The sequence below is a fragment of the Oratosquilla oratoria genome, chromosome 6 (genome assembly GCF_046742065.1).
Source record: "Oratosquilla oratoria isolate Oo_2021 chromosome 6, ASM4674206v1, whole genome shotgun sequence".
In the NCBI taxonomy this organism is placed as follows: Eukaryota; Metazoa; Arthropoda; class Malacostraca; order Stomatopoda; family Squillidae; genus Oratosquilla; species Oratosquilla oratoria.
Window position 1 is genome coordinate 45,101,056 of NC_134782.1, and position 22,721 is coordinate 45,123,776.

The 22,721-nt window shown below is 40.3% G+C and overlaps 1 protein-coding gene across 1 annotated transcript in view; it reads left to right on the forward strand.

Moving 5' to 3' along the window:
• The first annotated feature begins 3,712 nt into the window (after positions 1-3,712).
• LOC143026465 (U5 small nuclear ribonucleoprotein 40 kDa protein) overlaps positions 3,713-22,721 on the forward strand; it is a 33,224-nt gene continuing 14,215 nt past the window's right edge. Inside the window, exons 1-4 of the mRNA XM_076186905.1 lie at positions 3,713-3,920; positions 10,023-10,152; positions 12,558-12,731; positions 18,984-19,123. Coding sequence (XP_076043020.1) covers positions 3,828-3,920; positions 10,023-10,152; positions 12,558-12,731; positions 18,984-19,123 — 537 coding nt within the window. The 5' untranslated portion in view covers positions 3,713-3,827. The remainder of the gene's footprint in view (positions 3,921-10,022; positions 10,153-12,557; positions 12,732-18,983; positions 19,124-22,721) is intronic.

A 22,721-nucleotide genomic window follows, 5' to 3' on the forward strand; every position in this document is an offset into this window, starting at 1 on the left:
GGTTTTCTTTAACTGATTACCGGTAATATTTTCAACCTTCCCCGCTCAACTGTTACTCCCACTAGAGAAAATTTATGATTAGATGATTGAAAGCACCATGACTGGTCAATAAATTGAGACTGAATGTACCTGCTTGTTACACACACTGTGATAAAGGCATATCAGTGAGTTGTAAAATAAAGATTCCATATGTTCAACGATCAAAATGAGAGAAAATGTTTTCATTTTTGTTTGAATGTCAAAAGTAATAATAAATAAATCATGAGAAGTGACTTCAAACATTCATCCAAGGCCTACCCACACTTGTCTGTCCCACAAACAATATATTGATATACAGTACTAATATAATACAGACCAGTGTGGTGCAGCAATCATTGCTATAGTGAAATCAAGGTTTCCACATAGCTGCACTGCACCATGTTTTTTGTTAATTGAGGAAGCATAAAAATTAAATTTACAAGAAAACATTACACAATATGCTTCCCCAACAAGTCATTAAAATTTAACAAATTAATATAAATAGTAAACATATATTTCCTCAAAATTTCTGTACTACCAAAGTACAAATTCTCAGCTGTTTAGTGAGAATTAAATGAGCTTCACTCAACAATTATCTTTCCAGGTGATGCTGCAGGCCATTTGCCATAGATGTACATTGAACAAGCTCCACATAGTAATTATGCCTGTGTAATGATGTAGCCTAAAGCAATACATAAAATCATCCTAAGCCATAGACTACAATGAACAACCTCCTTATGGTGATTGTGTTTCCATGTGATGCTGTTGGCCACAGATCTACACTGCAACCTCCACATTGGAATTGTTTCATGTAGAAGTGTAGTCCATAGACCTGTACTGTGTGAGCACTAAACAGCAATAGTGTTTTTGAATGATGCTATAGCCTACAGGATCATATGCACTGCAAGGGGATGCTCACAGACTGCATGGTACCTGCTAGGCTCAGGGCATGACTGACTTGAAAGTTCAAGTCACAGTTCAGCCAATTTGCCTGTGAACCAAGATGGGCCTGAACCTGGGACCAAAGAGGCATTATTGCTGGTCCAGAGAGGTGCCTCAGCAAAACCACATCACTAGGCTATCACTCAACCTCCATGACTCCTATTTCCCTGCCCTGCCCATGCACGATAATCATATGGGTTAGTCATCCACAACAGGGCTGGATGGTTACTGTTTCAGAGGAAATTCATCTGTCCTGTTGATGGTGCACACACCCTCATCACTAGTGGGACACCAGTAGAGATGTGATTTAGTTGCTAACAACACATCCAAGTGACAGGAAGTACTGGGTTTTGTGATACCAGAAGGGCATTTGACTAAACAGATGTGACCTTAGAGGAAAGACCCTATTTTTTCATCGCAACAAGTGAAGAATCAACACCCAAAGAAGATTAGAATGAAGTTATTTTCATTGCAGTGATTTTCGCTTGGTCTACTATTTTCAACATATGACATTTCTAGCTTGTCAAGTTCTTTTTTGGCATGAGGCATGTGCATGCCTTGGCTGGCTACCTCCCTTATATGGGAGGAAGAGGTCCTTGGTATATGAAAGTAATTTTAGGTAGCCTTATTTCCTAGTTGTAACTGCACAACTTCTTTTCCTTTAATCATCCAGAATGAGGCTTAACTTGTGAATTTCAGCCAGATTTGTACTTATCTGCTGACCATTGGAACAACTCCCAAAACTCTGTAAACTTGACCACGACAAATAATCATAAGATTTTTTTTTTTAGGAAAACTTAAATATATGATGAAGAGACACATAATGATAAATTGTATGGAAAATTGTCTGTACAAGTTTTATGATGCCAATATTTTATGGACTTTAGCGACATTCCTATGGAGCAGTCATGCATCATTCTTTAATGATTGGAAACTAGTCTCCACTCAAAAAAGAATGTTGGCGACTTTTAAATCAAACTATTGCTCCTTAAATCTCTATTTTACTAATTCTATGATGTCACCTCAATGTTTCCTAGGATAAAATCAGCAAAATAAAAATGCAGCCAAATAGCAAGTAATGATACTGCCATCACTATGATGGTTTTTGTCTAGGACATTACTTTGTCTTTCCTATTGCATCACATCTTGATGGCCATGTTGGATCAGAGTTGCACAGAAATGTAAGACAAAATAAAGCAATTGATAAAAAATTATAAAATGTCATCTCACTTTTCTTCTGCAAAAAACATATTGTACAGTGGAACAGTTATTTTGACAAAATTATGGAGAAACACTACAATAGTATCTGGGTATGTCAATTAACTGATTGACTCACAAATGTTATCATAGATATAGTTGTAAATGACACATACAAACTCTAAACTTAAAATAATGACACTGTGTGAAATAATGAATATATGAACAGGGCCTGCCAAAGAAAGATTCTCTGATCCAATGGCCAGCAGAAAATGACAGTAACACCAAGTATTGGAAGATTGGATAAATTTGAAAATACATTAATAAGTTTAACTAACTCCATTATCTATTTTCACGATAAACAGCACATACATATTTGAGATTGTTTACCCAGGAAACATATACAAATGAAAATATACAGGTATATATAAATGTACAAATGATATTGCCTGTGTTTACCCAAATATACTTCAGCATAATACGTAGAGACTGTACATGGGTATGCATTCAACAAACTCGTATACATGTTATATGCACAACACAGTGTAATCAAATACCAATTGTTATGTGTATGTGACAAAGAATGGTGACATACAAATAACCTGTATCTGGTAAAAGACTCAAAGAGTGTTACTCTACATCAATAACCTTGTCAACCATAGATTTTGATTGGACAGCTTTTACAACAACTCTTTTGGCTTCTCAGATAAATTGCTTGAAATATATGACATGAGTTAAGTGTATAAGGCTAGTGAGTGATATGCATTTGATGCACAAGCTAAGGTAATTTGTATTGTAAAACTTTTAGGGAGATTTGCTATATCCTGTTGCTGTACACAGATGATCAAGACGCGCAAGCAATTCCGGAGGGCCCTTTTTACCATTTCCTGTGCACCATATTAGAATCAACAAGATGAAAAGGTCTTACCTGATGTGTCTGTCCAACTAAAACTTGTAATATAGAGGAAGTAGTAGCGGGGACCTCGAAACGACACCTCACACTCCAAGCAACACTGTCACCACTGCACACAAACAATGACAACCACTCAATTTTCACTTGAGCTTTCTGGTTTATTTCGAAGTGATCATCACCATCTAGTATTCTAAACATTTAAGAGGGATGAAATATGAAGTACAAGTTTTGTTCAACGACGAGACAATTCCTATGTACAGTAATGAAGATCTAAATAAAGAAAAGTACAAGCTCAGACGTCAATCGCCTTCGCCATTCGACAAAAGACGGTCATATCACGCAAACTCACTAAAATTTGTTGGTCTCTGATTTTATTGGTAGAATCTCATATACACTCACATAATAAAGAAAATAAAGTATACCAAACAGTCTAAAATTGTCAATTATATACAATGACCTAATCACGAAATGTGTAAACATCGGTACTGTTATTATGACGCAAGATCCGAAATATTTATTGAGAATATTTTGTAGTTGGAAAATCACTTGGTTCAAAAAACAATTTATACTATTTTAGAATTAATGTACATATATTTCATGATATTTTGAAGATGTGTAGTATCTCTCTGAAAATTGTTGTACATACATCACAACTTGGTCTAAGTAAACCCTACACGGTGCATCCAAAACGTTCTCGTAGGGAAGTAGTCAGATGACATGGTAAATTGAAAAAAAGTACACACGAAGCTGTTTCAAAATGGAAGTCAAGAGAAAAGCAGAGTATATGGCACTTTCAGTGCCACTGAAAAAGCCTAGACATGAACTGGGCATTGTATGTGACATGGGCAGTGTGAGTAGCTTACTAGTTGTACCTAACTACAAAAAAATTAAACGGCAGGAATGTTTATGATTATCATTATGTAGATTTTCTGAATCAACTATGTAGTAAAACAGTTTTATAATTACCGTTTCAATTTAGTTTTTTTGAACTGTGTGCAGATAATGTAGGTGGCTTTGAGGGCGAAATAGGATGCTAAAATTTAACTTATGAATAGTTACAATAAATTAATAATTATTATAATATATTTCATTATATAACTGGTATCACCACTTGGTAACTGTGCTCAGATACTTTCCGTACTGTATTTTTATATTTTGGTGGAAAAGGCTGCTTCTGTAGCAATGTATGTGGTGAAATCTTATGTAGACTGAAGAACAATCGGTCCACCATCCCTGGTTTCTCTTGCAGAAGGCTTCAGGTAATTGCCGACACCCTCCAGTGAGGACTATGACCCATAAGATAAGTCATTTACTTAGGGAAGATATGTTGAAATTTGATAAATTTCAGTTTGAATGATTCAAATACTCAATTCCACTGCAAACCAGTGGATCCCTCGATCACTAGTCTTACCACACCTGGAATACTGCTGCCAACTCTGGTCTCCCCAGAAAATATCAGAAATCACGGAGATTGAAGGACCTCAAAGGACCTTCACCAGTAAAATACATGGGCTCCAGGAACTGAACTACTGGGAGAGGCTGAAAGAGTTGCAGCTGTTTTCTCTTCAACGGCGCAGGGAACGCTACATCATCATCTACATCTGGAAGGTGCTAGAAAAGAGGGTGCCCAACCCTGGAATCCAAGTTACAGTTCACCAAAGAAGAGGGAGGCTGTGTTATGTGAGGACCACTCCCGGATCAACATTGAGCATAAAGTCCAAAATACAAAATAGCTTCTCGTTCAGTGGGCCAAGATTGTTCAACTGCATTCCGCCTCAACTGAGAAACATGACAGGGGTGTCTCCAGACACCTTCAAAAAACATCTGGATGTATGGTTGGCCAAAATACCAGACCAGCCGCCAACACCAGGATACACCAGCCCCAATGCCAATCGACTAATCGATTGGACCACGGATATGAGGGGGCTGCCTGGTCACAGTGGGACCCCAGTCTAGCTGCGTCGATCACCAATAGAAGTCATCTAAGTGTATCTAAGTGTAAGTGTAAGTGTAACCTTGGGTGAGTATGACATGGTTGGAATGCAGAGGAACAGCAGAATACAACAGTATGAATTATTAGAATAGTACGCCCATGGTCTCTTAATCCAACACTCACCAACTGCCACTTGTGGCTATGCAGACATTTGGGCCCAAGACATAGACATACTTAAGGAATTGGTGGGTTTTATGTCTTGGGCCCAAGGATCCACAGAAGTGGTGGCTGGTGAGAGTTGGATTAACTGACCTAAGTATATAGTGGTTGGTAAACTTTTTGCAGAGGTCCACTGCCTACCAGTCAAAGAAATTAGAAGTGGTGTTTTATTGTAATTCATATGAATATGATATAGATTTTAGGGCTGTACCCTTTGGGGGGGCCAGGGATGGCAGCTGTCTCATCTGGAATATTTCATATTCTTAACTTCTACACTTCTGGTAACTAGCCTACTTGGATTTATACTACAAATCACTCCTATTATTATTATTGTTATTCCTATTATTATTGTTATTATTATTATTATTATTATAACTTTTTTTTATATTGGGGGACACCTCCACCCCTGAGGGTTGACAGGAAAGTGTGTGAATTTCAGTAAATGTATTACCTGACTTCAGAAAAGTTCAGTTTATCAGATTACTACAAGAGCTTCAGCTTATAGACTGAGAGTCAAAATTAAGTGAAAAGCCAGAGGAAGAGATGTGGGAAGTACAGACGCTCCTCTACTTACGTTCATTCGTTTTACGTTTTTTCAATTTTACGTTTGAACTGACTGTAAAAAAAAAAAATTAGTGAATTTTTTAGTTTAGCGCGCTCTCCGTAGTTCAAATGATACTTACGCATGACGCTGCGTCCATTGTTTACATTGCACAAACGACAGACTGAAAGTGCCTTGCCTCCTCCTCCTCCTCCTCCTCCTCCTCCTCCTCCTCCTCCTCCTCCTCCTCCTCCTCCTCCCCCCCCCCTCCTCCTCCACCATCTCAGTTTATGTTGCTTGAATTTAATTTATTTGAAATTAATGTTATTTTACAATGTTATGTGTATAATTAGTGATTTAGGGGTGGTTTGTAAGATACGGTAATAGAATTTATGGATGTATAGTACATTAACAACTTACGTTCATTTTCAACTTGCGTTCGGCCGTTCGGAACGTAACTAAAACGTAAGTTGAGGAGTGTCTGTATTTCAAAATGCTTGCTGAGAGTATTCGTACTTGCATTCCATTTAAAGGAAAAGTGACCTAGTTAACCACTTCAGTACGAATCAAATTCTTGTCAGCAGCATTAGCTGCCATATGTATGATGCATCACACCACTCACATTATTAAATGTAAAGTCACTGCTGTATTACTCCTTCTCTTTTACTCTGAGTAATAATAAACATAGAAAACATGATCAAACCAGTTCACAGAATCCGGGGGTAACTCATGTGTAACTACAAAAAAATATATAATGAAGACGCGAACACTGGCATCCTCGCGTACCCACTCACACCTCATGATGTCTATGTAGGCATCATCATACTGAAATGGTTTATATTGCCCAAAACCCTTTTATGAAAATACAGGGAAAAATATGTAAAAAAAAAAGACAGGCTTGTGGCAAATTCATTTGCTGTGAATCTCCAAATGATTGTCAGAGTTATGCAGTAACGCAGAGGGATTAAAAAAAGATAAGGAGAAAAGTAACAACTAGGAATAAAAATTCTTTATAAAGAAAATTCCAAAGACTTCTATGATGACATCAGATATCTATCTGTATATATGAAGAGGCTTTTCCCCCCTATATATGGGAGGTAGCCAGCCAGGGTATGCACTCGCCCCCACTTATCCCACCCCCATCAGTCAGTGCATTCCTTCATTATTCAGCTTTAGATTCTGCCAGGTTCCAGATCTCGCAACTTGTGTCCATCAATTTATGCACTTCTTTTTTTTCCACATTTAATACTGCCTGACAGTCGGTTTGTGTATTTCCTTTTTTTCTATGTTTATTTAATACAGCCTGACAGTACTGTTTATTTCACTCCTCCACTAAATAGTTTTTAGTGGCTCATGGCTCATCATTGCATTAATAAAAAATGCCATTTTCAAAATAAGGGGACAGGAGATGGGGGTGACCATGAGGAGTGAACATAAGAACATAAGAATGAAGGAGACTGCAAGAGACCATAAGGCCTACACTAGGCAGTGAAGATGAGAGGGAAACAAACGGGAGTGAATGCATACCATGGCTGGCTACCTCCCATAAGGAGGACGAAGCCCTCTGTAGACAGATAGATCCTTTTCCTCTACAGATTCTTCTGTAATCATTCATAATCCCATTTCATACTATTCCATAGTTGTCTGATTTCCTCTTCTTTTTTTATGGTTTTAGTTATTCATTTATTATGACTTGTTTATTTATCTATTTTTGGAAGGGGAGTTTGGGAAGGTTTATGAAAAGTTGAAAGTAAATGTGGATAAAACCAAAGTGATGAGATGTACAAGGGGTGAATGGCAGTAAGCTGGAGGTTAATCTTAAAGTAGAGAGGTTAGATAAAGTGAATATTTTTAAATACTTAGGGTCACATGTATGTGGGAATGGAGGAGTAGGGTGGAGGTAAACTGTAGAGTGAGGGAAGTGAGTAAATATCTTTGGGGGAATAAAAAGTGTCATGATAAGGGTATCTGGGGATGGATGCAAAGAGAAGACTGAAGGGGTGATTGTGCCTATAATACTGTATAGGGTAGATACTTGGAATTAAGGGAGACAGAAAGGAGAAATTTAAATGTATTTGAGAAGTATGATGGGGGCTATAAGGATGGATTGAGTGAGAACTGAGGAAGTAAGGAAGAAAGTCGGGGAGTGGGCAGTTAGGGTAATGGACACATGATGGTTTGGACACATGGAAAGAATGAGTGAAGAAAGACCAGTAAAAAGAGTGGAAAACAAAGGTGGATGGACTGAACTTGAGGGGAAGAATGAGATAGGGTGAGGGGGGCCTTGATTAAAAGGGGAATGTGTTGAGTAAGGGAGGGAGAATGTAGACGTGGAAGTAGAGAATGGTTGTGAATGGATGACAAATTAACATGACCTGAAGGGATTTTTCCTTTTTTCTCTCCACATGAGGGGAAGAGTGACTGTAAATGAAGTCGCTGGCCCTGCTGTGGATGTGCTCTTGTCTTGCTGCATTGCTTGTGACCCAGGCAGGGGACAAGGATGACAAGGAGCCAAGATGAAAGGGAAACAAATGGGAGAGGGATGGATAAGGATGTGGGCATGCCTTGGCCATTTTATCTATTGATTTACTGTATCTTTTATTTTATCTATTATTTATTTCTCCTTGTCTTCTCTATTTTCACAAAACATGGAGGGTGAGTCATTGTGTAAATAAAGTGGCTGGCCTTGCTGTAGATGTGCTATTACTTGTTGAATTACTTACCTGGGCAAGAGACAGGGATGACCCTTCATCATCAAGAACATAAGAACATGCTTCAGATCAAGATCCAATTGGACCATACAGACATTGGTCTGAGCAATTTTGAGATGTCTAGCTAACAATAAGAAGTTATTTGTAAATACAAAAATACCAGGCCCTTATGGCTAGTTGTCAAAATAGTCAATAATTCCTTGCCACATTATGCCTAGTCATACAATGTGAAAATAAAGATTAAAGCTATAAAAAGATGTTATATTATTTGTCATATGCTTGTCTAAATTATTTTTAAACTAAACAGTATGTTTGATAAGACCACATTCTCGGGTAATTTATTCCACCAATATACCACTGTTACTAAAGAAATGTTGATTTTTTTTTTTTTCAAATCTTGCTCTAGATTGCTTAATTTTGAAGCTATGACCCCATGCTTTATTATTTTCTAATAAAAAAAAATCTTCAAAGTTGAGGTTATCTATACGTACATACATATACCAAAGGCTTTCTCCCCCTACATGTGGGGTAGCCAAAAAGAAAAAGGCATAGAAACCACTCCCACCCATTCCATTTCCTATATATTCCACTCCCCTCCACCCTCTTTCCCCCCCCCTCTTATCTTGGCACCTCCAGGATGACAGGTCATCCCTGCATCCTGTCCACTGCCCTGGGTTAGAAGCAGTGTCGCAAGACACAGCAGATCCACAGCAAGGCCACTTCATAAATTCGGCGACCCCCCCCCTCCGTCCCCCCATGCAGAAAAGGAGAAGACGGGGAGAAATCCCTTCAGGCTGCGTCATATTTTTTCTATACCTTAAGTATTTTAAAAACCTGGATAAGGTTGCCACAGTCTCCTTTACTGTAAAGCTGTGGTTCTTAACTGGGGCTATGAAACCTTAAACCAGGGGGTATGTAGCCAGTGGAATGGCACTGTATCCTACTAATTGACATTTCTAATTTGAAATAAAAAAGTACCTTTGTTCAGTAATTGAATATATATCTAATCATTTCTCAGCAAGGTTCGTATCACTAATCCTTTTCATGTTTGCATTGTATTTATATTGGATGAGGGTACGAGAAAAAATTCGGAGATATCAAGGGGTGCAGGCACTGAAAAGATATAGATTTAGTTCTTTCAGTCTGTCTTCATAAAGCAAGTTTGCAATACTAGGGATTAGTTTAATTGCTCTTCTTTAAACACATTCTAGTAAGTCTATGTCTGCTTGTAAATGAGGAGACCATGCTTGGACACAGTATTCTAAAATAGGTCTTACCAATGCTGTATAACATTTTGATATATTACATCTTTAGTTTTGTAATCAATAGTATAGGATATAAACCCTAATATTTTATTTGTTTTCTTTACAAGGAGCTAAGATGAAAGGGAAAAGTGAGATGGGTGAGGATGGGGACATGCCTTGCCTAGCTACCTTCCTTATAATGGGGAAGAAGCCTATTGATATATAGATTTTATTTTATTTTATTTGTTTCTTTATTTATTTATTTATATATGTTATTTTACTGAATCAGTTTAATTTCTTTCAGGCCCCACCCCGCACCAGCAGCCTAATGGCAGCAATTATGCAGCTGTCAGGCCACCAAGGGGACATTCTTAGTGGCAAGTTCCATCCAGATGGAGAAGTGTTGGCCACTGCTGGGATGGATAGGCAGATATGTAAGAACCTGAATTGTAAAAGTTATCTTCGTTAAGTCACTCCATGGAATAGTGGACTTTGTCAAACATGGATCCATTGGTTCAGCCCATAAGTCACTCATTGAAGAGAATTCATGACTGTATAACATGAGAGTAGGATAGTGTACAATGAGATGTTCTGTATCTTATATATATGGTGGTTGCATCTGAGATAGTTGGACTGTGTTGCATGCCAATTCTGTAGTGATACTGTTTTAATGTGGCTTGGTAACCTAGATGCAGGTGTATCAATATAGTTCCTACTCATCTTGGGAGAGATTTATCAGTTAATTTGAAACCTTGAGGGAGCCAGGTGAAGTATAGAAATGAGTGCTTGTATTGTGATCTGTCTATCCATATACCAATAGGCTTCTTCCTCCATATACGGAAGGATGTGAATGTGTAGACATTTTTGTATGGATGTGTTGGGTGCTGAGGGCAGGTTGTTGTAGATGATTGAGTAATGTTGCCTTGTTTTTCCAGTGGGGTTTGTGTATTATGGTGGTATATGTGAGTAGGTTCAAAGTGTCGTGAATACTGTATGCCTCTCTGCTGCTCCATAGGAAGGATGTTGATTCCTGAGTTGAGGTGTCTGTAGATCATAGATTGTTACAGTGGCTTGGGCATGAGGAAAGGCAAGTAAAGATTGTGTGGAAAGTTAGGCGAGTTGAGTGAACTTGAGAGAAAGACTTATAATGAGATGGATGGGAGTTTTGGACAGATGTCTGTTAAGAAGGGAACAGTATAAAACAAAAATGAATTGAAGGAAATTATGAATGGATGAAGGAATGGATTCACTTAGAGGGATATTTTTGTCTGTTTAATAGATGCATGATTGAGGAGAGAATTGACTATAGTGTAGTGGTAGGATAAACCAACTTTGACTGTCAGGCTCTTATGTTGAAAAGCTGCACATTGCTGCACTGCTTTTGACCTAGGTAGTGTGCAACTCATGGGAGGCTTACTGGCCAAGCAGGTTAGAGCATCAATACTTGGGGTGGAGGTCGAGGTGGTGGCAGGTCAAACTCTGCTTCCAGCATGTTGGACCAAGGGCATGGTTCATTAAATTTGAAGCTACCGCGCTCTGTAAGAGGTACTGTCCTAACCACCTGATAGGGGGAATTTGTGATGTTAAGCTGAATCAATCATTGTGCAACTCATGATCTTGAAAGTACTGAAATGGGAGGGGTGCTTGAACAAGATATTATTTGTTTAAAACATGGTTACCCCTCGTACAACTGGGAAAGAACCTTTTGGTATATGTCTGTTTTAGATGTAGGTTTGTGCTTTGACACTGCCATTCCCATATAAAGGGAAAGGACCTTTTGAATGTCTGTCATTCTCAGGTTTCTTAAATTAATGTTATCTCAGTTGATATAAACATAAATAACATTTACCCTTAGAATGATGAGAGAGAGAAGGGGTGGCTATACTAGTAAGTGAAGAGATAGGTAAGTGTGTATTGAAGTAGAAGGTTTCTTCAAGTTTAATGTGGATGAAAGTGAAGCTGGGGAGGGAGATGTGGGTTTTTGTAAGTGCATATGGGCCTGGTAGTGAGAAGAGTGTAGAGGAAAGGGAGGCTTTTGGATGGATTTAAATGAGTGCATAGAGGGATTAGGGAGAAATGTCAATGTAGTGGTATTGGGAGACTTTAATGCTAGGGTAGGAAATGAACCAATAGAGTGGTTGGGAAGTATGGAGTTCCAGGAAAAATTCGTAGTGGAGAGTTGATGGTGATGTGTCTAGAAAGACAAAGAGGGGGTGTCACTGATTATATGAAGCAGCCTTGCTATGGATTGTGCTGACTCTTGCTACATTGCTTCTGACCCAGGGCAGTGGGTAAGATGCAGGGATGACCCATCATCCAGGAGGTGCCAATATAAGAGGAAGGGAGGGGTGGTGAATGAGAGTGGAGTATGTAGGGATGAAATGGGTGGGAGTGGAATTATGATAGGTACCTGCTTGTGGTAGTCCTCCAAGATGAATGACAAGGAGAAATATCTTTCAACTTCCCATTTTCAAAATCTATCAACCATCTCCCCTCCATCAGGAAGTGCAGCTGGCACTTGGTCTCAGGATCAGGACTTAGATCTCTTTCTACCAATTTTAATTGCATTTCTTTCACCTTTTCACATAAGAAGAGGAGACATCCAGTATTTGCTCACCTCTTCCTACTACTGTACTTTCAGCTGGTGATATTTAAACAGCTTTTCACAAAACAACACAAGTAACAGCTCAAAGTATCTTTGAGAGAGGTCTTTGGAAGAGCCTAACTACTGTTGTCAGTCACTGTGGGGCTGTGGTTTTCTAGTAAGTGAAATTTAAGGCAACAGTTACCTCAAATAACTAATGAGAGTACAGACTTTAAAGAAATGTTTAAATTTCAGATTTTTGGAATATTTCTGGTGAGTGTGACAACTTTGGAGTGTTGACGGGTCACACAAATGCCATCACAGATTTACATTTCTCCACCGATGGGTGCACACTCTACTCAACTTCTGCAGACAAGACTGTTATGTGTTGGGATACAATGTCAGGCCAGAGAGTAAAGAAGTTAAGAGGTTAGTAGTGTTCACATTTTGGTACTGTAGAAGATATAGTAAATGAGATACATATTTGAAAATGCAAGTTTTCTGCATGCCTCAGGGAACAGTATGTACTGTGTACTTTGGTAAGAGAAGATAGGTGTATACTGTCAATATTTCACCTCTTATCTAATTATATACCAAGAGCTTTTTCCCCCATATAAGGGAGGTAGCCAAGTGAAAGGCACATGCCTAGTCCCACCCCTTCGACTCCCCTCCACCGCCCCTTCCTCCCTCTCATCTTAGCTCTTCATGGGTGATGGGTCATCCCTGTATCCCACCCGCTGCCCTGGGTCAGAAGCAATGTAGCAAGACAGCACATCCACAACAAGGACACTTCACTCAATTGACAACCCCCTCTCCATCCCCTCATGCAGAGCAAGAGAAGATGGGGGGAAAATCCCTTCAGGCTGCATCAAAATATCATTCACACTTAAGAACCCCTTACTCCCCCCCTCCCATCCCCTACCCCTCCCTTCATTGCATAACAGTATCATCTATACACAGACACTCTTCACTCATCCCTATCTCCTGTCTTCTCCCTTGTTCAACAGACATTTTTTTTTTTTTTTTTACAATGCCCCCCGTGTAAGGGGGAAAAAACCGTCATAAATTCAACGGAGAGGGGGGGTTGCCGAATTTATGAAGCGGCCTTGCTGTGGATGTGCTGTGTCTTGCAAGATTGCTTCTGACCCAGGGCAGTGGACAGGATGCAGGGATGACCCATCATCCAGGAGGTGCCAAGATAAGAGGGAGGGAGGAAGGTGGAGGGGAGTGGAATATATAGGAAATGGAATGGGTGGGAGTGGTTTCTATGCCTTTTTTCTTTTTGGCTACCTCCCATGTAGGGGGAAAAAGCCTTTGGTATATGTATGTACAATGCCCCCTTCACTCCATCCATCCATCTCATCCTTGGTTGTCCCCACAAATTCACTCCCTCCACCTCTTATAAGGGAGAATTATTTTATATGAAAATTTGATTGATGTGAATGTTTTCATATGTTTGATCAATACATAATGTAATAAGTGCATTGACAACAAGTTTTGTTCAGTCAAAATGCCCATATGGATCAGGTGTGTACCATTCTTTAATGAATTGAGACTAAATTGACTTTGAAAGGAATGCTGAATAGTTTCCTGAGACCACTGTTTGCACACCAATATGATAAGTGGATTTGTGCCATATTTTTAGAGGATGGCTTTTTTTGTGCCAAAAAATGATGTCAGCATGTCTCACACCATCACTTTGGGCATGGACTGTACACACATACATACATTCTATCCATCTATCTACATACCAAGAACCTTCCTCCCCCTTATAAGGGAGGTAGCCAACCAAGGCAACCCATCCTCACTATCCATCACCCATTTGTATGCCTTTTATCAGAGCTCTTTGTAGATAAAGGGCTTCACTGAATGGAAACTCAGGTCCACAGTGGCTAACAATGGTCCATAGTCCCTTCCACAGATGTTTCTGGGAAGACACTTTGGATTGTTGTCTGTGTTGTATTAGTGTAGGAGATTCAATAAAATAGCTCCATCAGAAAGAATAGTTAAGGTTGCTATAAATGTAAACAAGGCTTTGGACAAAGACTCCAGACATTTACTATCCAAAAAGATCATTGAGGTAGATGTCCAAGACAATGAGAAGTGGTTAACCAATTAGTGTAGGACTGTTTCTGTATGACCAGTTGCAAGTAGTAGTAGGAGGGGAGCAGTTGTTGGTTGTCACCTCTTCTTATGTGAAAGGTTAAAGAAGTACAGGGGATGGGGGGTACAGGGTGGTTGTGTACAATACAAGGATTGACTGTCAGCATCTTGGGGCTGCACTTCTAATTGAAGATGAGGAGGTTGACTGGTTTAAAAAATGGATGGCAAAAATGATTCTGCTATCCATCTTACATAACCACCACTGGCATGTGAAAGGCAAGATTGAGTGGGAGGTGGAGGGGATGAGAAAGGAAAACTTAGAGTGAGAGAACAAAAGGAGCTGTAGTTGCATTAGTAAGGATGTTTGAGAATGGGTTTTGAGCGTAAAGAAATAAATGAACAGCTGATGTATGTGAAGATGTGACATGAGGGCCCCACCTTTGCTAAGAACCACACTTAAACATTTGCATTCAGGATACTATCCAGCATTGAAATGGTACATACATATACCAAAGGCTTTCCCCCATACAAAAGAGGTAGCCAATTAACAAAAGCTTAAACACCACTCCCACCCATTCTTTCCCCAATGCACTCCACTCCCATACACCCCCTTCCCTCCTTCTTATCTTGGCACCTCCTGGATGATGGGTCATCCGAGCATCTTGCCCACTATCCTGGGTCAGCAGTGTTGCAAGACGCAGCACATCCCCATCAAGGCTGCTTCAAGAAATTGGCGACCCCCTCCCCTCTCTCTTCCCTCATGCAGAAAAGGAGAAGATGGGGAGAAATCCCTTCAGGCTGCGTCAATTTATTTTTCACTTGTACTCCCTCACCCCCAACCCCCACCCATTCCCCCTTATACATCACAGCATCATCCATACACAACCATTCTTCATTCACCCCAATCCTCTGTCCTCACCCGTCCTTCCTCAACAGACATTCCTCTCTTTCCCAATGCCCCTTTTATCCCATCCATCTCATCTTTGGTCACCCCCTCATGTTCACACCTTCCACCTCTGCCTTCCTCACCTCTTTTACTTATCTTTTTTCACTCATTCTTTCCATGTGTCCAAACCATTCCAATACTCTTTCATCCACCCTATCTCCCAACTCCCTTTCCACCCCAGTTCTTCTCCTCACCTCATTTATCACTCTATCCAGCCTAGTAACCCCTATCATACTTTTCAGACACCTCATCTCAAACACATTCAAATTCCTCCTCTCTTCTTCTCTTATGTTCCATGTTTCTGCCCCCATACAGTGCTGTCGGCACAATCACTTAGCATCCATACCCAAATGTCTGTTCTTCATTACACTTTTTATTCCCCCAAGGCATTTACTTGCTTCTCTCAATCTATATTCTACCTCCAGCTCCACTCCCTTTCCTGCCACATTCACACCCAAGTATCTAAAACTATCCACTTCCTCCAGTCTCTCCCTTAATACTCACTTCCAGTCTGCTGCCACTTTCTCCCCTTGTACATCTCATCACCTTACTTCTACCCACATTCATCTTTAACTTCCTTCTTTTGTACACCTTCCCAAACTCTGTCACTAAGTTCCTCAATTCCTCCTCAGGTCCTGCTACAAGCACATGTTGTCAGCAAATAACAACTGGCTTTTCTCCCACTTTTCTCCATTTTCGTTAACCATCTCCAATCCCTGACCCTTGCATTTACCTCTTGCACCACCCCATCCATGTATAAATTGAACAGTCAAGGTGATGTAACACATCTGACGAAGTCCCACTTTTACATTAAACCAACACAGATTCAAACTGCCGCATATGTAACCACTGTGCAGAGGACTCAGAACACCTCATGCTACAATACCTCACACCAACAATTCCTAGTCAACAACACAATGTATCTTCCCTGAGTGACTTATGGACTTGCATGAAGGCTTTTGCCAGTTACCTGAAAGCTGCAGGTCTTCGACAAAAGAGACCAGGGGCAGGAGATTGATTGACTGATTAAAAAAGAAAAAAAAAAAAAAAATGAGGCTAATGAGGCTGGGTTGATGCCTAAAATACTTAGTAAATAATTATCTGTTTTCCAGGTAACTTGTACTGGCATATATGGTAGATTTAGTCAGACAGTCGTGATGGTGATGATTCAGTGTTAGTTCGAAAAAAAAAAAAAAAAAAAAAAATCTGGAGGCTAGGACAATGGCCCATATAGTTGGAACATTTTTAGTTTGCAGACTCCAGTAACCCAGTAATTACTCCAGATTCCAATTCTACAGCCCAACTGTCCTTTAGAATGTTTGGGCAGATGTCAGCAACTGCTGAAAATCAGAGAGAGGTGTGGGACCCAAACCAGCAGCTGTTAAGATGCAAGACCTACACACTTGACTGTGGCATCTGCACCATGATGTAATTTAGTTTTAATGTCACAAACTCTTCCATATCAGGAGGCCAGGAATGTGCCCCTTACAGAAGACTTTATTGCATGGAGTTTAATGAACCATGTCATTGGTTCAACTTTGCTGGTGGCAGGGTTCAAGCTGTCAACTCCATGACCTTTGCTACAAGTAACAATACCCTGACCTGCACCAATCCAGAGAATTCCACAATATCACTTCACTTAGTGACCTGTGGGATGAAACAGTAGCTGTTCGTATGGGGGAGCTACAGGTCTCCTGCAAGATAGAGGCAAGGGAATGGATGGATTGACTTGTATTTTTTGCAGGAATGCTATATTTAGAACTGAATTGTGTCTGCTACATTGTGTAATGGATCATAATAATTGTTGCATAAAATTTTACTGACTGGCAACTCAACCATAGAGTGGCTGGCAGTGGTCTTTGGGCCCTCCCATATGTTTCTCTGGGAAGAAACTTTGGACTTTTTTTTCTTTGTTGTATTAGTGTGAGATTGTATACAGTGATGGTACTGTTATGCAAGGAAGGGAGGTGCAGGGGATGGGAGGTACGGGGTACTTATGTGTGAATGATAATTTGACGCATCCCGAAAGGATTTCTTCCCATCTTCTCTTTTTCTGCAGGAGGGGATGGAGAGGGACGGTCACTGATTAAGTGAAGTGGCCTTGCTGTGGATGTACTGTGTCTTGATTCATTGCTTCTGACCCAGGGAAGTGGGTTGGATACAGGGATGACCCATCATCCATGAGGAGACAAGAGGAGAGGGGGAAAAGGGTGGTGGATGGGAATGGAAAGGGTGGGACTAGGTATGTGCCTTTGACTTGGCTACCCCCCTTATAAGGGTGAAAAACTCTTGGTATATAAATAAATATGATATTGTTTATTTGTCACTAGAAACTAGAAGGAAGAGGGGAGTAGTTGTAGTTTGTTTGCCACCCATGTGAAAAGTGGAAAAAATGCGGTTGAAGTTGATAGATAGGTCTTAGGTCCAGTCCAGAAACTGAATGGAATTGATTAATTTTGAAAATGGGTATCAGTGAAATGATTCTATATGCAATTTATCTTGCGGAATACTCCAAATACTCCAAAGTTGGTAACCATTGTTGGTCCAAATGTAATCAATTTGTCAATCCACTGCCCCTTGTCTCAAACAGGAGACTGTCTTCTTTGGATGGAAGAAGACTGTCTCCTGCAAGAGAGACATGGGTTGATGGATTGATACATTAATTGATTGTGGGAGACTCGCAGCTTCCATAGTATCCAGCAAAAGCCATGAGATTGATTCATATGTCATTCACAAAAGAAAAATTGCATTATTGTGTGGTTAAGGCTTTAGTAGGGTAATGCAGGATAAGATGATTGGTGTCTTGTCTATGATGAGTTTCAGGGACAGTTTGTTTCTGTGGTCAGGCCTATACTTTGTTGGTTTTGTATTAGTGCTGGATGTAGACCTGAATGAAGGCATGCCAGTAAAGTTTGTTCTTCTGGAAGGGATTTCTCTGTGGGGCTTATGTTTAGAGGGGTTTGAAGGAGTAGGAAATTTGGTGGACAGTCTTGTAGCACTTGTTTTGTGATTTGATTATGAAAGTGTTTTTGTATGGATGTGTTGTGTGGTACAGGTGGTAAGTTGTTGTAGATATTTTTGTAGTACACTTCCAATGTATATTTTTGTTGTATGCAGTTGTATTTGCGAAATGTAATGAGATGTGTGATTAGGATTGAGGTCTCTTACAAAGAACTGTGTACCATTATCATGTGGTGTTCGGAGATGTTCTGTTGGGGTGGTTTTGGTGTCTATGCTTTGTTCTATATATTTTGTAGGGTGTCATGTTAGTTCTTTATTGCTAGGAACTATGGTGTGGAGGTGTAGTTGAATGTTGATTCTCAAGAACTGTTTGTAGACTGTGATTAGAGGTTCCTTCATCTTGTACCTGGTTCCAATTATGATTGATTTGGTTTAACATTGCAAACTTCCCTTATCAGGAGGATAGGATGGTGCTTCTTACAGAGGACTTTGTTGTGTGGAATTTAATGAACCATGCCCTTGGTCCAACTTGCTGGTGGATCAAACTGCTGTCACCTCAACCTCACCACAAGTAGCAACACTCTAACCTGCTTGACCAGCGGGCATTGCCCTATGCAATTGTACTAAAGTAAATAATGTCAGCATTATTAAAGTTCCTCCCTTGTTTTCAGGACATACAAGTTTTGTGAACAGTGTGCATAGTGCACGAAGAGGGCCTACCTTGGTTGTAAGTGGTGGTGATGACTGTGCTATTCACATTTGGGATGTCAGGAGGAAGAAACCTGCTACCACACTGCAGCACACTTTTCAGGTGAGCCTGGTCATATTGAGTAGACAATAATTTCTGTTTATTTCTATATATCTATATACCAAAAGGCTTCTTCTATCTCACAAGGGAGGTAGCCAGATAAGGTATGCATCCGCCCCTCACCCAACCCACATCCATGTAACACCTATTTGTTTCCTTTTGAGGAGACTCTTAGCTCCTTGTGGATAAAGTGATATCCCTTTCCCCCAACACATTGCCAAGATCAGGAGCAATGCAGCAAGATGTAGTACCTCTACAGCAGAACTTTACAGCCAAAGCTGGTTTACCCCCATTACTTCATTTACATGGCAACTCTCCCTACTTGTCCCCTCACAAGTAAAGAAAGAAAATGAAGAGAAATTCCTTGAGACCACTTAAGTTTATCCTCAGTTCACAGCCACTCTCCACTCGTACCTATCTCCTGTCCATTCCTTTCCTTGCTCAGAGGACATTTCCCTTTTACCCAAGGCCCCCTTCACTCTATCCATCCATCTCATTCTTGGTCTTCTCCTCAAGTTCACTCCAACCTTTTAGTAAAGCAAAAACATCCAAGTTGACTTGAACAAACTGGAACAATGGCTCATAATAACAGAATGGAAGCTTCACACCAGAAATCAACAGAGTGGAGTAATAATGGGATGCACCCAAAACACCCCAATTGGACACCTTGGACACTTATATACAGAAACTGAAGTCTTCCCAATAGAACACCATATGAAAATGACAGGAACACAATTTCATGCCAGAAACCTAAACACCACACAACCCTCAGACTAAATTTCATAAGCACTACCAACACAGTAACTATACCAGCAGCATACTACTCAAACATCTATAACAACCTACCACCTATACCACACAAAACATCCACACAAAAACACATACACATTCATACTACTAAACAGACCCTTCAAGAAAGACCACTAAACTTAATACTCCAACATCCAACCCCCAGACATAAGCCCCACAGAGAAAATCCTCCCACATCTGACAAGAACCACACTGGCATGCCTTCACTCAGAACACCATCTGGCATTAAGACAGTACCAACATAGTATAGACTTGGCCACAGATTTAGTATCAATCAATTAATCAACGTGTTGTCCCTGGTGTTTCTTGCAGAAGACCTGTTGCCCCAGGAAACCAGCAACAGCCTCTGGGTGGGACCATAAATCACTTAGGGAAGAGATATTGTGTTGTTATAAGAACATAAGAACATGGTCTCTTGCAGTCTCCTTCATTCTTATGTTCTTATTTTAGTGTGGGTCATAGTAATATGAGGTGTTAGGTGTCTTCTGTGTGGTGGATGGATCAGGGTCAGTTTGAATCCATGGCCAGGCCTATTCTGTGTTGGTACTGTATTAATGCCAGATCCTGAGTGCAGCCTTGCTAATGTGGTTCTTGTCGTGTGTGTGTGTGTGTGTGTGTGTGTGTGTGTGTGTGTGTGTGTGTGTGTGTGTGTGTGTGTGTGTGTGTGTGTGTGTGTGTGTGTGTGTGTGTGTGTGTGTGTGTGTGTGTGTGTGTGTGTGTGTGTGTTTGTTTGTTTGTTTGTTTGTTTGTTTGTTTGTTTTTCTGAGTGGGACTTATATCAGGGATTTATTGTTGGAGTATTGAGTTTGGTGGTCTTTCTTGAAGGGCTTGTTTAGTTTTTTGGGTGCATGTATATTTCTGTTGGTGGTGTTTGTGATCAGTGCAATCAATCCATCTTGCAGAAGTCCCGTGGCTTCCAGGAAACAGGCAACAGCTTCTGGTTGGGTCCATAAGTTAGCTAAAGAAGAGATATGGCCACCAGGCAGATCCCACACATCACTCAGAGAAGAAATACTGTGTTGTTGTCTTTAGATTGTGTGGGATATTTTAGGATGAGGTATTAAATGTTTTCTATGTAGTGGTTGTGTCTAAGGCAATTTTATTCTGTGGCCAGGTCTGTTCTGTGCTGATTTTGTTTTAGTGCTGGATGGTGTCCTAAGTGCAAAAATGCTAATGTGGTTCTTACTTATTTTGATAGGAATAATTTTTAGAGTGATGTCTGGGGGTTACTAGTGAAGTATTGAGTTTGATGGTCTGTCTTGAAAGAGCTTGTTTAGTGATCTGCATGTGAATGTGTTTTTGTGTGGATGTATTGTGAGGTAAGTTGTTTGATAATAAGGAAAGATGAAGTGAAGGCAGTTGTTAAGATGATGAGAGCAGGTAACGCACCTGGGTTGGATGGATGTCATGGAGAATGTCTGAAGAAAGGAGGTACAGTAATGGTGGACTGGGTGGTGGTTATTTAATGTTTGTTTTAGAGAGGGTAGAGTGCCAGAGGACTGGAGGAGTGCCTGCATAGTTCCACTTTACAAGGGAAAAGGCAACAAGTGGGAGTGTAGTAGTTTTAGAGGGATTAGCTTGTTAAGTGTAATTGGGAAGGCTTATGGGAGGGTCTTGATTGAGAGGATTAGGAGAGGAACAGGGAATAATTGGTGAGGAACAGTGTGGGTTTAGGGCAGGTAGGGGCATAGGAGTTGCATAGATCAGATTTTTGTGGTAATGCATGTGAGAAACCTATATGAAAAGGTAAGGATGTATTTTGGGCTTTTATGGATCTGGAAAAGGTTTATGACAGGGTAGACAGGAAGGCACTGTTGGTATTGGAGATATATGGGATAGGAGGAAAGCTGTTAAGAGTTGTCAAGAGTTTTTATGAGAGTATTAGAGCTTGTGTTAGGATTAGAAATGGAGAGTGAGTGATTCAAAGTAAAGGTGGGACTTCGTCAGGGATGTGTTATGTTGCCCTGGCTGTTCAATTTATACAGGGATGTGGTGGTGCAAGAGGTAAATGCAAAGGTAATGGGCTGGGGATTGGAGATGGGTAAAGAAAATGTAGAAAAATGGGAGATAGGCCAGTTGTTGTTTGCTGACGACACTGCACTTGTGGCAGGATCAGAGGAGGGATTAAGGAAGTTAGTGACAGTTTGAGAAGATGTGTGAAAGAAGGAAGCTGAAGATAAATGTGGGTAAAAGTAAGGTGATGAGATGTACAAGGGGGGAATGTAGCAGCAAATTGGAATTGAGTTTTAAGGGAGAGAGACTGGAGGAAATGGATACTTGGGTGCAAATGTGTCAGGAAAGGAAGGAGTGAAGGTGGAGGTAGAATGTAGATTGAGAGAAGCAAGTAAATGTCTTGTGGGATTCAAGTGTGTTATGAGAAATAGACTTTTATGAATGGATGCTAAGAGTAGATTGAAGGAGTGATTGTGCCAACAGCACTGTATGGGGTAGAAGAGAGGAAGAGTTTGAATGTGTTCGAGATGAAATGCCTGAGAAGCATGGTAGGGGTTACTAGGTTGGGTAGAGTGAGAAATGACGAGGTGAGAGAGCTGGGGTGGAAAGGGACTTGGTAGATATAGTTGATGAAAGAGAATTGGGATGGTTTGGTCACATGGAAAGAGTGAATGAAGAAATATTAGTAAAGTAAGTGTGGAAGGAGTGAACATGAAGGGGTGACCAAGGATGATATGGATGGATGGGGTAAAAGAGGCATTTAGAAACGGGAATGTCTTGTTGAGGAAGGAAGGGAGAAGACAGAAGATAGGGGTGAGTGGAGAATGGTTGTATATGG